Below are 17,754 nucleotides of genomic sequence, written 5' to 3' on the forward strand. Positions count from 1 at the left end.
GGTAACGGGCCATGGAATGAACTAACCATGTCAATGGTTTGTGAAATAACTGTGGGTACTCGTCTGGTAAGGAATAACAGTGGCTTGACTGAAATAAGAATAATTGAATTTGTAGACCTCATTTCCCCGTGAATGCGAGTGTTGCCCACTAAAGACTAGGAACAAACCAACAATTAGCCATACAACAATAAGACAAGAGCCAGGAAACTGTTGACAACCGTGCCAGACATGATTGAAGATGATCAAAGAAGATGAAAAGATTGTCTGCTGGTTGACCGAGTGGTTGACTGCCTGACTGACTGACCTTTTACTAATTGTTGCTAACGATTCTCTCTCTCTAGCTGTAACTCGGCTTTTATCTCATATCTCACATCACTCTAATATTGTTTTCTTTCTAGTCTCTTTTTTTCTCTCTTTCTCTCTCACAGAAGGGATGAATACTAAAATAAGAAATGTTAGGCCACCTAGTTAAAACATGTGGCAGTCGCTGTCACTCGATACAACATCTCGTGAATCCTGCAAATAGCTCATTCACGTCCAGCAATGATAGTATAGAATTTACCAGGAGATCGACTTCATGTCGACTTTACTTTTGTAAACTAATGAATCTCGGGAATTTCCGAAATGAAACCAAGCCTATAAAATGGTCTGAGATGATGATCGCTCCCATTCAACCACTACACCACGCCACAGCCAGCAAGTGCTGCGACAGCGAAGCTCGCTAGAGAAGAGGGGAGAGAACAGATTCGCGGAGTTCACTCCCTTAGACAACTCGCTGTCACTAGGACCCTTGAAACCAGGTAAGATTTCTGTATTACTTCTAAATTCTAATTTCTTTATTAATTTCTAAATTCTAATTTCTGTATTTTTTCTAAATACACTGGTACGAATCTCACATATCGCTTCACGCGCGACAGGAGTTTCAAATATTAATGTCGATACTGTAAATAAAATGTACCCTGTATTATTGTCGATAATGTAAATAAGATGTGCCCTGCATTAAAAGCACTTCATGCTAATATATATTCTTCATCCCTTTTTTTCGGTAATATTTTTTATGTCAAACCTTGTGAATGGTTACAGTGGTCTATCAAACATTCGTATTTGTTATTTTAAAAATGAAAAGTATTTCTAGTGCAAATTCCCGATGGCTAAATTTAGTTCGAGCTACAATTAAATTCCTTTGCTTACCAGACCCTTACCACGGGCTTTGTTTGTGTGAGACAGAGAGAGAGCAGGAGCCACAGTAAGAATTCTTAGTCATCTGCTAAATATAACCTCTAGGAAACCCAATCTTACCTCATTGTGAGGTGTTTACATGCTACAGAAAAACATTCCGATATTTTTTACATGTAACACCTAGGATTCTTTGAATATAGTTGGCATGCCGCATACAGACTACTAATAGTTTAAGAACGTTTATTCTGAGGCTACTGATATAAACTGGTCAATCGGTATACCTGTCAGAAAAATATTTAGCAAGAGATTACAAGTAAGCTAGGAATTCCCGAATTGACTTGATCCTTACAGACATACCACTGGTGTACCTAGCAATCCACCTCCCTCTCACGCACTCCACCCGCCCACACATACACACCTAGAACCACCGGCGCGCGCAGCCTTGTTTAGAAAGTCGGTTAAAGTGTCTTTTTTTTATTTTCTGTGCCTTTGTTCAACTGCTTCTGTAGAACAGGTAAAATTAAAACTGAGGCGCAGAGCCTGTTCTGTCAAAGTTAATTGCATTTGGATAGCTTACCACTTCGTTTAATAGATAAAAATGTAAGGAAAAGCGAATTTATGATTAACACGTATTTGTTCTAGTCACTTTTAAAGTGCACTTAATCAACATCATGACACAGGCGAATAGCAAAATGTTTTACAAATGTTGATGAGAATGATAATTAACTCTGCCTTACGTTTAATGTACCTGTAAATTGTTTTTCAGCCATGATTCTTCTTCTCCTTCCTCTTTTGATGACTTTGGGAACGACATGGTCTGTTCCCAACTCCACCACAACAAAACCAGTTCATCCTCCCACGACCCCTGAGCCTGCTAACGGATCAGCAGTCACTCCCAAGTGTCCATCGCCCCTCTGTGACGGGTTCGAATGTGGGGAGGGGGAGTACTGCAGCACCTCCGGTTTCCTCTCCCCCCGCTGTCGGCCGTGCAGCTTGGTGGCCTACAGCTGCAGCGACATGGATGTCGTCCGCACGAAGTTCAAAGGATGCGAGACTTTCTGCTTCAGTAAGTTCTTTGAAAATCGTCATAAAGCTTGTCACACACTTCCTTCTAGGGGCCATGACTATGAAGTAGAAGTAAATCCATAACACATGATTTCATTGTCTGCCAGATACTGATTGCAAAATCAGGTAGTGACATTACCAAGCATTGATAGTGTCTAGTACTGACAACATTACCAGTAATGATAACAGTCCTACATATCAACAGTGTACTAAGTACTGACAACTAGAACTGACATGCTGGAAGGTAATGACAGTTGTGGGAAGTACTGACAAATAGCTGTTCATGCTTTGTCACGTGGTGTCTAGATATACTACGACTGCAACTCTGCAAGATTCATCGAGGATCGTTTCGCTTTGTTTCAGATACACAAAAAAGTTCACTCATTAAAAACTGCTCCATCGAGAAGGGGATGTTGTCTGAGGACCTCTCACGGTGTACCTCGAAAGCTTCTAATGCTAGTACGAATTTTATATTTTAATAAAGGTTTTATTTAGTCGGCTTTTACCTGACCAGATTTATTTAATCAATTTGGTTGGATCTGGTCATTTTCCTTTAATCGATTTTGTTTGATCATTCTTAACTAGACAATAGCACAGTTGCACAACTGTGATATCCTGATTACATTTTTTAATGTAGAGATCTGGGCTACCAAAGCCACACAATATCAATTAAAATCACATTTTTTAATTTCTCTGCCTTTGCGGTGGATTACAACAAGGAAGTCAACATCGTGTCGGGTTTTTTCTAGTGGTTAATTGTTTTTTTACACAAAATGCCAGTTTCAGCTTCCCTATTGAGGAAGAATACTTAATCTCTTCTTAACAAAAACTACAGACACTAAGAGGCGGGAAATTGTTCAAACTGACAAGAATTTCTTTCTGTTGAAGGTTTGGAAATCACAAGACAACAGAACGAGACTTCAGCACTCAAGCTGAGGAATCTCTTTCTGGAGAACGCCCTAAAAGAAGCCACAGGTGAGATTTTCTGCAAGTTGCATTTCAAGTTCCGATGGCATCGTTTAAATTCATGTAAATGCAATTTATTTACACTTTAGTGTGATCCAGTTATATCACAGCTTTCAAATCTCTCTTTGGCCTCTCATCCCTCAATTCACCTCTTTGCTTTAATGTATTCCGCTTGCTAACATTTTTCATCATTACTTTAAGGAGTTTTCTAGCATCTTTTACAGAATCATGAATGTTCGCCTTTTTTCTCATTTAGCTCGAGTGCTGACTCTGACGGACGTTGTTATTGGCGTCTGTGCTGCATGTACAGTTATCCTACTTATTATGGCGGTCATTGTATGTCTTCTGGTAAAACGATTATCAAGTAAGTCTGTTTGGTTTTCTGATTAATACCGAAGACAATTTTGTTTATTGATGTTCTTTACGAGTCAACTTGTACATATGGTATACGATTCAGAAGCTGAGTTTTTTCCCTTTAGAGATGACAATTTTCCTTCATTGTCAAGCCAATAGAAGAGTGTAGTTGTAGTATTGTTGTGTGTGTCAGGAGGAAAAGCTTAACAGTAATGAACGAAAGGTATTCTAACAACCTAGATACAGTTATAGTTTTCACAGCATTTTAACATTCGATTACAGGTAGAAAGGCTACTTCATTTCTAAATGAAGGCGAACGCGGTGAGAATCAAGGCTACTCAGATGAACAATGGAGAAAAGGACAAAACGCGAAAGACAACCTGGACAGCAAACAAGACGCCGACAAGCACCTCGTACCTCCACAAACCCTCCCAAAGAGCGTGGTCGGAGGTAGTCCCACCGAAGAAGCTCTCAGTGGAGACAGCAATCGGAACCACCTGGCCCCGACCGGCGATCGCACAGAGCATGTCCACGGAGATCAAAACGACTTCCTGTCGAGGACAATGACGTCATCGGCACACAACAGAGACACTGACCCGACGGGCGAAGATTTCATGACCTCTTCATCTGACAACGTTTCAAACTCTCGAGACGACCATGATCCACAATGGTCAGGGTACACCTCAACTCAGGAAGAGAGTTTGAATTCCAACCAGCCTTTGTTACCCAAGACATATCTACATACACAACCTGAACAGGAGCGGCATAATTCAGAATACAAGTATGGCTCCAACACCCTCTTGAACAAAGTGTACCAAAAGTAAGCAGAAGACATTTGACTGTTATTTGGAGAAAGTGACAAAGCAGATTTTTATCTCACCTCGATATGGGCAGTGTTCTTGCCCCTGTCTACAAAACAGAATCAGGACACCTGCAGAATATTGTCTAATTCGTCTTAGAGAATGGAGGACAAGATGAAATTGCAAAGTTAGTATCAGACAGACATCGAAGAGAGACAAAAAAGTGTACAAATAAGAAAAAAGTACTAATTGAGGGAGAGAGAAGGGAAGGAAACATATGTATATATACTGGCACACCAAGTCGCAGTGCTGGGTTCTGTCCCTTGCCTCACAAGATGCTTGGTTCTGGTTTTTGATTTGGTATACAAACAAAAACCAAAAACTGGTTACAGGTAGACCAAAAAAGGTTTTAAAACCTGCAATATTTAATTTTTGTTAGTTGAGGTTCAGAACTTATCTTCCCGATTTATGTATTGATGTCATTTTGTGATAAACGAGTAATTTACAGATTGTTTTGCATTCTGAACCCTACCCTGACTACGTTCTCCACATTATCAAATAATTATCACTACTAATAGCTTTTTGTGCTATTTTTTCTGCACTATCCTTTTAAAGGAACTGTTTCGCAGACATTTTGGAGAAGGAGGGCTTTGTGCGATGTTTTACTGTTTTGCTGAATATTACATTTCATTTTCATCGCATATTTATTATGTATGTGCATATCATTCTGCAGTTGTTTCTGCTGGCAAAATGTTATAATCTTTGCATTTGCAACTAATGCATCGGTAGAAGATCTGCCTCGTGGTGAAAAGAGATAAAGAAGTTGATTTGATGAGGAAGAGAAGCAAGAACAAGAAGACTGTGTACAGAAAACAACCTTACACCTTGTGTGAATGTGTCAGCTACATTCCTTTGCTCGCATAATCTACCCTAGAGATATAGCTTACAAACTAAATTAAATTGTAAATCGTCTTCTTCCCCAACACATTCATTGCACTTACATATGATCAGCTAATCAGTATAGGCTTCTGGTGTGGAAAGAAAGAACAGATCTCATTAAGTCTTCAAGGGTTTACAATTAGACAGCATGTGTCAAGCTTTAAATATTTTTTAAAATAAAATAGCTCCCATCTGGAGACCTTGATTTTCTGTTGGTAGTATTACTTTCAAGAAGGATATTTCTGAGAGTGAGAACTCGCTTGTCATTTGTGTTATCTACCGCGAAAGGTAGTTTGTGGTCAATGGCGGAAATCCACTTGTTTCATTGTTTATGGTTGATGTTCAATGGCTAGGCTGGACGACAGGACACAGTCTACAATCTTTGTCTACCAGGTGACAGAAGTGTGATAACTATACCTGGTTTTCAAACTCTACAACAAATTCAAGTCTTATATATATATACACAAAGCATTTTTGCACGATCCAAAACTTCAATCTCAACTTGGCCGACAGCAACAAATATTCAGGAGCATAATAAATAAAGAAAGCGTTCATGTTACTGAACATCGCCAGTGTTTATCCACGAGTAAGGTTTTTTAGGTAAGGAGCTGGCTGATGTAACTTGATTCATCATGAGACACATAGTACATGAAGTCGCTCACCCGTCATAGCGGAAATTCCCAGAAAAAAAAGGCCACTGCGCATGTGTGGTTCGGTGACAGGCAAAACAAGAAACCTACAACTACAAGAAACAGAAAAAATATCGTAGAAGCAAGCAAGAAGCTACAGATAGTCAAGCTGAGTAAACGTGTTTAACGAAGCACAAGACCTGCCTTTCTGCACCAAACACCAACCTAAATAGCGTCTAAATATAGCCACACCTCTGGGGGAATTCCCTTTCATTAGTCAGCATTTTAGAAGCTTCTAGGGCAAATATCGGCGCCATGTTTTTTTTAGAATGTTAACTACAAAGATATTCTACGCAGGCCAAAATGTGAGTACTGCCGTTCTCTAGTTTTGTTTAATTAACAGAAAAAGCTTTAAGCTTTAGTGTGGTCAGGCGATGTGACACACTTTATAAACAATAATCAGCGAGGCCGATCGTTTTCGATAGCGGAAATATGTCAGCGGGTGGTGTTGACAGATTTAGGTTGGGGCACACTGGGAGCACAACTAATATATCAGAATCTGGATCAACGTTTGTGAAATATTCTGTCGTTTGTTGCACTCAAATGAGTATTACAAACAAAGCCGTGTTGTAATTAAGACTTTATGATGGTCGCATGGCCAGAATTGTGGCAGACATAGTGAATGGATAGCCAAGCCCACTGCGCGCGACACCATTACAGACACATCTAGTAGTCTTAGTTAATCGTTTGGGGCCGACATGCCACAAAAACAATTTAATTTGTGAGTTTTCTCACTCACACTGCACGAGAAGAGTAGCATTGACACAAGACAGTCCTTCGCACTAACTGCAGACCGTCAACATACACTGGAAGCTCTTGTAGTCGCGGAGGAGAAAAGTGTTATTTGCCGGTCTGTGCGCAGCCGCATGGGGGAATCCCCTTTCTGCTTTCTCTGTTGGATTTCAGTTTCGTGGCTACTTCAGAATCCGAGAATCGGATCGACTACAGCTATGCGTGAGTACTTTTCCGGTTTCAAAATCTAGCTACAACATGTTCACTACTTTTCCTAGTTAAAACTACAATACTTATCAGTGTACGTGACTCTCAGAATAAAAATGAAAGAAATGCTGAGATTGAACAGCGCAGTAGACAGGTTGCTGACAGACAAAAATGGAGGTCTCTTGTGGACACTTAGAAAGACTATGGCTCACAAACTCAACTAATATTAAACTTAACCCAAGTAACTCATAAACTTCCCCTAGCCAATGTAGTGGCAGAGAAGGCAACAGCCGTCCTGACTTGTTTGCTCTACACTTACAAGGCGAGCTGTAACAGTTCCACTTAAAACTACATCAGACACAAATTTTCACCTGTTGGTCTCTCGTATTAGTAACTCCTTCTTCATCTGCAATCAATATACAAAACCCGTGACAGACTGACCAGTGTACATTAACCTCCCTGCATATTTCATACCATGCCGGGTACTCTGTCGATCTAACCATTTGGTTACAAGCCGAGGGCTTGGGTCGATGTGGTCGATGTGGTCGTCCAGGCCTTGTTTTTCTCGTCAGCACTTCAGCGGATTTTTTTTTACTGATTTTTTTAAGTCTTTTTACTAACACATGGTGAAACTGAGAAAATATACGCACAAGGAAAACGTGTTTATCCTTTCTCTTTTGACAAAGATACTGGTCAGATAAAAAAAAAATTCTCCTTAAATAAACAGTATTTCATCTTGATTTTCGGTATTTATTAGCAGATCCACACACTACCTTCTCTTTAAGTAACCAGTATTTAATCTTGGTCTTCAGTGTTTGTTTGTTGGTTTGTTTGCAGTGATTTTCCCAGAGCCAACACATATTTCTGTCCCGTTATGAGATGTGTTACAAAGCCTGTCCTTGATAAAGGCCGTAGAATATAAGCTGATGTAACATGTAACATCGACAACCTTTTGCCTACGATCATTTTTACTTGTAGGCTTGCAACTTATAATAGATAATGCTTGGTCACAATAATTACAAGTAGTTTTAGTCACCCAGTGGCAGCAAAAATAAGAACGATTAACTAATGACAGGTTAAACTAAAAACATTTTTTTTTAACTGAGATCACTTAATTTTTCATGACATTATATTTTAATATTTCTAGATCATAATATAAACAGCTTGATTACCTTGTCGCCGTGCTACGAGCAGAGTCATTAACTAAATAGACAATGAAAAGTCAACCTGTGTAGACTGTCTATTTGCTGAGATGTCTGGAATAGCCTTTTTCTGTCTCCTTATGCGAATGATGTGAAAAATTACTGAAAAGACGGGGCGCGATCGAAACAAATTTCCCAACAGGGTCAAGTACTTCTGAGAAATTAGGTCCAAGTGAAGTATCTATAGATATATTCCTCCAGCCTTATAGTGATTATTAAGAAAATGAAAATTTCCCTGACCTGGTACGCCAACCATATGTGCAGCTAGCTTCAGACAGTGTAGGCGGGTAGCAAGGCTGCATCTGCAGCAACCACATCAACATTGATGACGTGCACAACACATTTAGCTCAGACCACCTGTTCTTTCCTTCTTTCTTTTTTAATGTATGTTTACTCCAGTTCGGCTAGTGATGCAAGCTTGACTGGCTATGAAGTAAACACGAGATGTCGACAAGGACCCCAGTGTAGAGCTCCACGTGTACGAAAACTCTACATATGTCTTGTCCTTTTCTTCCTTACATGAAAGATGATGAAACAAGCACAGATGGGCCCACATATTCAGGGATTAGGAATGGTAGGAATTAGCTACACCAACTGTATGTCTAGCAGGTAGAAACAAAGATATTTAACTTGTCAGGAAAAGATCAGTTTTATAGCAAGAAATAATTTGAGTACATGTATAGCTCTGCAAACTCCTATTACCATCACCATCGCGCAGGGAAAAGCAACTCCCCTTCGAAGTGCTCTCTCGGTCTTGCACTAGTTACTTCCCCTATGCTGGTCACAGACAGTATAGATATGCAAGGAACTCGGATCAGTCCCATTACTTCAGAGCCTTTCATAATATTTCTGCTTCCAGCTAATTCAATGCTTCTGGTGAATTTATATGCCCCCCCCCCCCCCCCTGTTTCCAGAGTAGTTAAATCAGTTAAATACCAAACAAAATATTTCCAATAAACACTCCAGCAAGATCCCAAATTGTCGCCTATTCGCGCGTGATGTCGCGTACCTGTCATGTTAATAAAAGAAAAAGCCATCCATAAAATGTTTCGGACTATGTACCTCATTAAACTGTCCTGCGGGGTGAAAGGGTGGGTAAGATTGCCCTGTCCCTAAACTCAAGTCCTTCCACTCGAAAACTGGCGAACTGGTAAAAGACTATACATCTTCCCTTTATTTTTATACATAGTAATCAATGAAAATTAAATCTTATATGACGACGATGACGATGAATTTTTAAAAAATCACAAAATAAAGAGAAAAACGAAACATACGTACGATGGGCTTTAGCGGTAGGCATTCAAGAAGCCATTCATGGTCATTTCCTTCACTGTGACCATCACTACAGACTGTCACACTTGACTGACACGGTCAGAAGTGCCGGAGTGGGATTTGAAACAGGGAGAGAGAGTGTCTAGGCAAGTGCTGGAAGGGTGTGTACCTGTGAAGGTGTCCATGTGAGAGAAAATAACCTGTTGTGGAAGCGAGGTGTGTATGTGGAATGTGAAATGACTGTATTAATGGACGTGACTATAAAATTTATGATGACATATCATGAATCACAGTATACATTTGATTTTAGGACACTTAGACTGAGACATGTAGGGACGCAAACAAGTAGAAGCATAGGCTCAACCATGATAATAAAATAGCAAGTACATCTCGCTTCTTTCTTTTGTTTTCCGTGACTGAATGCCAGCTCCACCTCTCTCCCTACCTCTGTGTGTGATTTTAATAACCCGCTCCACCGCCATCTGCAGAGCTCTGGATTTTATTATAGAAACTTTAGTGTAACCATACAGGAGTTGACTTTTTAAAAATCGCCTTCTATATCAGGATAATAAGTACAACAGTATACAAGGATTATGTCTCTAGAATTTCTGTGCGGCACGTTAATGGCAACATGTACATAAAAGTGCCTTATCAAGGCACAACCCCCGCACTTGAAATACCCGTCCACCCGGACAAACGGCTGTGTAGCCCATCCCTTTACCTTTACTGAAATGGCGCGATGTAATTAAACCCCAATCTCCTGACTCGTGTCTGAATCACCAGCTCGAATTGCTAGGGTTTGTGTGGATATAGTTTCCAGTTTATACCAGTCTTTTAAAGTGATCATACAAAGATTTGTAAACTTTTATTTATTCATTACGTGGACCCTCAAACGGTCGCTGAGTAAGGACACTCCTCGGAGTTATTTTCTGCTCGGGGAATAACCCTCTTCTGTCAATTCAATTACCTCTCATGCCTGGAATAGGCGTGACACATTCTCTTCTACCATCACTTGTGAGTGCTAACTTTCCTTTGATGAAGTCGTAAGTTTCTATAAAATAAATGATGTACCATGAAGTGTATCGCAAAATCTGGATGATTCTGTTGTACTGAAGTATCAAAATTATGTGGACGAAACAACAAACTTACTATAAATGTAAATGTCCTTAGTATAAATTACCTTAAAAATGATCTATAATCCTATGTAGTTCTTAAAAACCAGTAGAATTTTTATTTTAATAAGATTGTCTTAATGATCGTTTCTCTCAAACCCGATTACAATTTTTTGTCTACTAAAACAGCCTGTAATTCTAATTTAAAATGGGTTGGTTGTAAAATGACAATTAAATCGTTTGTTGCTGTCATTGATTACTTTAATCATGCAAATTATGTTGAGGTGTTTTTGTCTTATTACATGCCATTGTCACCGGTAGGACGCGCGGGCGCACACACAAACACACAGCTGCCAATGCAAGGACAGATGTACCTATGAGCCACCAGGCAGCGTTGATTGTGTCACTGACAGACTGTGACAGAGTCCGTGGCAGTAACTGGTCTTACTGTAACGAAGTACACAGATAGGTACGAACTTGTGTTATGCACCTCCGTGATGTAGGTTGTGCACCAGTGCAGGCCTGTACAACTGTCGGACTGTGCGCATGCGCATTGCATGGCCACGACTTTTCGCGACAAAATGTCAGCTGTTTATCGTGATCACGCAGGATTTTCTATATATATACACACAAATCTTATCAGCCAAGCAAAGTTAAGATCCAAGGTGTGTGCTTAACCACGGGCAAGGGCTCGGTATTAAAAATAGTAATACACAAACGAACAAAGGTGCACACGTTGTAACCTACACCATGGCATATATAATATCACCCGGGGAACAATCAACAGAGTGGCCTACTTTCATCGCGGATTTCAAATTTTCGTATAACATATGCTAAGTGACCAAGGTCGTGTGACCGCCTATAAAACTGTTCAGTGTTGAACCAGTATTTTAGATGTCAAATGTAGGAACTCCTACAGAACATTCAAATACAACTGTTAACGCACACAACTACCACTAAGTCCACAGAAAACACTGTTATCAACCTGGACTTTGACCTAAGTACCTAATTTCGTATTTGCGCGGTCCCCTGATAACTGATTTCTAATTTATGGTCCACGGAGTTTAAAAGTCCATATGAAGCCAAAAGAAGCCAAATTGCAGACTGCCACGATTTCCATCGAGGTGCACCGTAGTGGAATGTAGTCTGTGATGTAGTCCCGTAGTGTTCCCACCCTGACCATGTTACATCTGCACGCCACGAAAATTTGCATAAAGCAACTGGGGCCCTCGCTAACTTCGGGAAGCTACCTAGATGTGTTGAATGCAGCGACATCCTGACCGCAACAACCACCTTATTACTTCAGACTCACTATGCACTACTGCAAAACAGTGTGATCACCCAAACACAGCAGAAAACATCTTACCTTTGTTATTTTGCGAACACAACCTGCGACTCCATGAATGGCGGGCGGAAGCTTTTGCACACGGCACCGAGTTTTCTGAGAAACAAGATTGTTCTTTCATTTTCGTTTTCCATGTGTAGCAAGAAGTCATGTTTTTTGTAGTTTGGAAAACTGTGCAATGGTTTATACTATAAAAAATTATTACATGAATGACTTTGGTTTCGTTTCAAAGTTTGTGTTTATTCTGTGTTCTGCTTTCGTTTCAAAGTTTGTGTTTATTCTGTTCTCTACTTTCGTTTTGTTGTTAAGTCTTGTTATTGTGTGTGTGCGGAAGAAAAGAATTTGTGTGTGCGTGTGCCAGTTCAATTCTGCTTGCCTTCATGCCTGTATTTTTGTTTGAGAGAGAGAAATGGGGGAGGGAGAAACATCCAATTGGTCTTTCTCTTTCCCTCTCTTTCTCCACCCCCCGCAGCTGTATATCAACATCTGGTTAAAGTCTCATAAATTAATAGCTATGCCTTTCATTCCATTGTATAAAAACCCTGTATTACTAACGCTGTACTATTATTTTTTTAATATAAGTCAGTTGAATATATCATATAAGTATTTATTATTATTAACTTTAGTGATTTTTTTTCTCAAACATAATTGCAATATAGTCTTCTATTAAAATGCCTGAAATTCTAACTGAAACAATGAAACGTACGGAAAACAAAAGTGAAAGGGTAAAAAGAAATTTTCTTAGAAAAAGAGAGAGAGAAGGTGCAAACACTGGTGTTACAATGTACACGTGACACTGGCTTCGGGGATGTTTGTGGGTAGATGGTAATCTGTTTAACTCTAGACACCCATGTTGATATGAACATACAATGGACTCCAAACATTGATCATAAAGTCGGCCACGTACACACACAGGTCACGAGCATCCACCCCTGCTCCTACCCGTTCTAAAAAAAATTGCATGATATTGTGAATCAAAGCACAAAAAGATCTTTATTAAGGAACAATTGAATTATCCACAACAGTTAAATATTCAGATTCAGATTCCAAACCCCGTGACCGAGGGCCGACTAGAACACGATCTCCTCCTGTCATTTAAATCGAAGTTATCCTGCTAACCTTAAGGTCATTACCTCTTCCGGTCACAAAGATCTTAATGGTAGATAACCTAACGGTATTATCTCCTCTATCCAGTTAACATGCTGTTACTTCCACCGACTTGTTGTAGAGACTTACATTTAACAGTTAACCCTTTTGTCAAAGACACAATATTATTTAAATAAACTTCATGTTATACTCTCTTGTCATTCAGTGCTTGATGTTGTTATTTCCTTTCATCCCAGTGACAACCACTGCAACATCAGCCATGCCCTGCAGAGAAGACCTCGTGGTGTGTCATGACGACTGCTGTGACAGAGAGACTCAGTTCTGCAACGACCGCGAGATGCGATGTCAGAGCTGTAGTGACAAACAGGTGTTGTGTGGCAACTCTACCATGCCTCCAGCCTGCGATCTCTTCTGTTACAAGCTCCAGCAAGACTCCACAGCACCTCCTCAGTGTAAGATGCTAAACTTATATGCAGCACTTCCAAAGTTATATACTTCAGCTGTGTTGCACTTACTATTTGTTGTTTAGCTATATGCGCATCATGAACGCTGGCCTCACCTTCTATGTGATTAATACAAAGATTATTTTATAAAAGCTATTCAGTAACTAATGAAACTAGAAGTCATGTTCAAAAGACTTCGATATTGGCCTGATAGCAGGTAAACCATAAACATTCTTTGTGTATACCATGCATCATGTTTTCATCGGTCCACACAATGAGACTGTTCCATGTATGTTGCCTAGACGATAGGTGGTTAAATTAAACTACTTTTGCTTCTTTAGGCACCGACAGAGATGGGACTGCTCAGGAGTTCTCACCCCTGATGATTGCAGGAATGGTATCTCTAGGCATTCTTGTTCTTATGGTCCTTTTCCTGCTCTACAATTTTATTTTCCGGAGAAAGTTACTGACAAAGATCATAAAAATGTGGCTCAGTGGAAAAGACGATAACAGTGAGTCATTTTCTCTTTCTCACATGGAGAGACGGAAAGTTAAAACTAAGTTTTAGCTTAGAACTAAGTCTGTAGCAAATTGTTTGTTATATATGTACGCATCTTTATAAACCTCTTTGTATGTGTACATGCCTATGTATACAATTCATATCATATAGATATGAGTTAGAGCCTGCGTTCTTTTGAAAATAATTAATATTATGCATTGCAGAGAAGTGTACCCCAGACGATCAAGAACAAACAATTCCTCTAACAGAAAGCGTTAATGACAAACAGCTTGGTCAAGGGGAAGCGCAGACATCCCAACCCATACCCCGGGTAAGCGAGCAAGAGACGAGCGGACCTTCTGGATCATCCAACGGAAATGCCGACACCTCGGCTTTGGGTGTCCGCAGCACACCAGACACACCAACACAGGTAAAAACCTGCGAGTTCGACAACCCCGTCAACCACGTCAGCAAGGTTCATCCAGCACAGCCCTACACCGCTAGCAAAGTCTTCCCAACATCTTCCGAGACCAGTCCGACAGCATGTATGAATGGCTTCAGCAACATCATTCCAGCTGAAGACAAAGCAAGCAGCCCTCAACTACCTACTGTGGGTATAAAAAACCCAGCCAGATCCTACATGAAGGACTTCTAAACATTTTGCCAAAAGCACTGCTTACAAGATGTATCTTGTCATTTTTTACTGGTTTATGTTTGTTCTTTTCTGCCGTTAAATTACTTTTTTTCGTACAGAATCGTAAAATTCAATTGTGTGTGCAGCAAAAGACGACTGTTATTTTATTCCATTTTAAACAATACGATGGACATCATGTGAGCTGCCACACTAACCCTCTCGACCAGTGGTGGGCAAAGTACGGCCCGCAGACGTCTTCCAACCGGCCCGTCTGCCAAAACGTGAAATTTTCAATTTCTAAAATTCAGCTTGGTTAATTTGATTGAAATTTAATTTATCAAGTACAACAGCGTTAGAAGTCGTTAGCAGTCATGGTGTGGGTCTGGTTGTTGTTAGCAGTCATGGTGTAGGAGACTACATGTTCACTCCTCACTCAGTTTGGCCCGAGATCCCCACATCACCCTTCTCCTGATAAAAGTTTTGGGAACAATATCGGCAGTTAACCTGCACTCCGTGAACTTTAGTGAAACGATTTCAGATTTGTACCTGTTTTTTTTCAGTTTGTGGAAACATTCCTTTATTTATTTTATTTATTTTTATTTCAGAACCCGTGAAGAACACGTATTTCTTTTGTTAAGCACTGCTTTTAGGCCCTAGGTCACCCAGGGTTTGTTGTTAGGATGAAGCACAAACTGTTTTGATGGAATGGTGCAATCTACACAAAAGGAGATATATGAAGAGATGGTGTTTCCTAAGTCGTCCAGATTAGGACATGATTCTAAAAAGACATCCCAGTTAGTACATTCAAAACAGCCTTGTAAGCTGGCAACACTGTCTGCGGTCCAGCATTTAGCGTATTGAATTGTTCGGTTTGAAATGTCTGTGTGAGTATGTATGCCTGCCCTTGTGAGCAAAAGAAAAATTTCTGTCTTGGGTATCCTGGACAGACAATAAAGTCTGATTTGATCTGATTTGATTTACACTGTGGTTTTCATGATACATGCGTAACGGTCCGGTGGCGCAACGGTTAGCGCCTGTCACCAATACAGTGAAAGCTAGCTGCCCAGAGTTCATTTCTCGTCTCGGGCATGCTGTTCTTTCTCTGCACATGGCATCTGTTTACGGGGCTGGCTGCTTGCCGTAATATAGCCTCAGTTGCTGGCTCGGCGTAAAACACCAATTCCCCTTCCCCCTCATGATACATCGGTGCAAACTAAAGCTTTAGAAAAAAATAGCAAAGGCAGCTTTGATTAAAGCAGCTTTGTTTGAAATACATTTTTAAACGAAAACTATATTTTATAGATTTCATTATTAAGTATTTCACATTTATCAGGCTTTGTCTCTGTCGCGTGTCAGACATTTTTCTATGCCTACCTTTTTCTCAACGCTTGTGATGCACCGGTAACAGAAAGGATTGTATATATATATTGTATATAACGCCATTTTAAAGTGCCAACTGTTTGGATCCATTACTGGATTCCATTGACGATCACTATTTTGCAGTTTCATATGATGACATTTCTCAATATTCTCAAGATTACTCATTATCTTGCCAGTACTCTCCTGATGTCACCAACCTTATTCTCTGTAGCCGCTACCGTTACATCTACATTATCTCCCTTTACTGTCGGAACTCACCGAGTCCTCCCATTGTTCTTCCTTCTACATCTTTGTCACTATTTTATGATTTTGTTCTACATCTTTGTCACTATGTGTGATCTTGTTCTACATCTTTGTTACTGTTTGTGATCTTGTTTGGCGCAGTCAGTTCGTCTTTGGCTGAGATACTGATCTTCATAAATTCTTACTTCTTGCTATTATTATTATTACTATTATTATTAACAACCTTTCGCATAATGCTAGTCCTTTTTTACACCCTTCCTTTTACAATATCATGTCATTCGCAGGTTTTATTCTTGTTATTTGGTTCCTGCTTGTGTTTTGTTTATTTGATTCTATTTGTTTAGTAGGTTATTTGTTGTTTTTTTATAAATCATGCATTATTTGTTTGTTTTCCTGTCCCTCGTATGCTGTTTTTCTTTCGTTCTTGTTCTGAAGCGCTCAAAGCATGCTCCTTATGAGTGTGAGTATGAGCTTTACAAATTTTGCATTTATTATTATTACTTACAGCTTACAGCAGACGACATTTGACGTCATATTCCAGGCTATTTTTATCCATTTCGCGCTGTAGCGTCACGTGGGTGTTGTGGGCGCCTTCCATTGGTTCCAGCCCCTGGGAGACAATGTAGTGAACCCCACAGAGTAGCGTCCCTCGGGGCATCTTCCGGAGACGATGAGAGAAGCGGGTAGTTGTGAAAGGTGGGCAAGGTGCAGTGTGTTGCACAGTAGCTAGGAGAGACTACTAGGCTAGGGGTGGACTGGAAGGCGGGTACTGTTAGTGGACACAGCAGCCAGGAGTGACCACCAGGCTAGGGTTGGACTGGAAGGCGGGTACTGTTAGTGGACACAGCAGCCAGGAGTGACCACCAGGCTAGGGTTGGACTGGAAGGCGGGTACTGTTAGTGGACACAGCAGCCAGGAGTGACCACCAGGCTAGGGTTGGACTGGAAGGCGGGTACTGTTAGTGGACACAGCAGCCAGGAGTGACCACCAGGCTAGGGTTGGACTGGAAGGCGGGTACTGTTAGTGGACACAGCAGCCAGGAGTGACCACCAGGCTAGGGGTGGACTGGAAGGCGGGTACTGTTAGTGGACACAGCAGCCAGGAGTGACCACCAGGCTAGGGGTGGACTGGAAGGCGGGTACTGTTAGTGGACACAGCAGCCAGGAGTGACCATTAGACTAGGGTGGACTGGAAGGCGGGTACTGTTAGTGGACACAGCAGCCAGGAGTGACCACTAGGCTAGGGGTGGACTGGAAGGCGGGTACTGTTAGTGGACACAGCAGCCAGGAGTGACCACTAGGCTAGGGGTGGACTGGAAGGCGGGTACTGTTAGTGGACAATTGTTGGTCAATGTCTCAAGATATCTCGAGAGCTTTGAAACACCTTCCTAGTTTCAGATATCTTTTGTGATTAAAACAAATAGAAACATCAGAGGTTATCTCACAGCTTTACGTTATTTGTATGTGATACCAGATGTCTCTTCATTCATCTTATCAAATACATTTCTATTATACTGTCTATAAAACTGACAATAATAAAGTGACAATAAAGAGGATAATAATGTATTCGTGGTTTCATGTGCGTGG

At 40.6% G+C, this 17,754-nt stretch overlaps 2 protein-coding genes and 1 long non-coding RNA gene across 4 annotated transcripts in view; 2 read left to right on the forward strand and 1 right to left on the reverse strand.

Annotated features, from left to right (window-relative positions):
- LOC112559505 overlaps positions 1-2,023 on the reverse strand; it is a 33,733-nt gene extending 31,710 nt beyond the window's left edge. The window contains exon 1 of the long non-coding RNA XR_003098350.1: positions 1,928-2,023. This is a non-coding gene — a long non-coding RNA (uncharacterized LOC112559505). The remainder of the gene's footprint in view (positions 1-1,927) is intronic.
- LOC112558969 lies at positions 654-5,513 on the forward strand. 2 transcript variants are annotated; one of them, XM_025229876.1, is made up of 7 exons: positions 665-800; positions 1,195-1,693; positions 1,946-2,245; positions 2,608-2,703; positions 3,133-3,219; positions 3,467-3,574; positions 3,847-5,513. In XM_025229876.1, exons 3-7 carry the CDS (start codon positions 1,948-1,950, stop codon positions 4,386-4,388), a joined length of 1,131 nt encoding a protein of 376 aa, XP_025085661.1. In that variant the 5' UTR covers positions 665-800; positions 1,195-1,693; positions 1,946-1,947; the 3' UTR covers positions 4,389-5,513. The 2 variants fall into 2 exon arrangements, with proteins under 2 accessions (XP_025085572.1, XP_025085661.1); XM_025229787.1 differs by lacking the exon at positions 1,195-1,693 and having other exon boundaries at positions 654-800.
- A 766-nt stretch (positions 5,514-6,279) lies between these two features.
- On the forward strand, positions 6,280-16,143 carry LOC112559372. Its single transcript, XM_025230603.1, has 5 exons — positions 6,280-6,297; positions 6,899-6,946; positions 13,206-13,421; positions 13,754-13,924; positions 14,136-16,143. Exons 2-5 carry the CDS (start codon positions 6,943-6,945, stop codon positions 14,564-14,566), a joined length of 822 nt encoding a protein of 273 aa, XP_025086388.1. The 5' UTR covers positions 6,280-6,297; positions 6,899-6,942; the 3' UTR covers positions 14,567-16,143.
- Positions 16,144-17,754: the final 1,611 nt, after the last annotated feature.

The sequence above is a fragment of the Pomacea canaliculata genome, linkage group LG1, assembly GCF_003073045.1.
Source record: "Pomacea canaliculata isolate SZHN2017 linkage group LG1, ASM307304v1, whole genome shotgun sequence".
Classification (NCBI taxonomy): domain Eukaryota; kingdom Metazoa; phylum Mollusca; class Gastropoda; order Architaenioglossa; family Ampullariidae; genus Pomacea; species Pomacea canaliculata.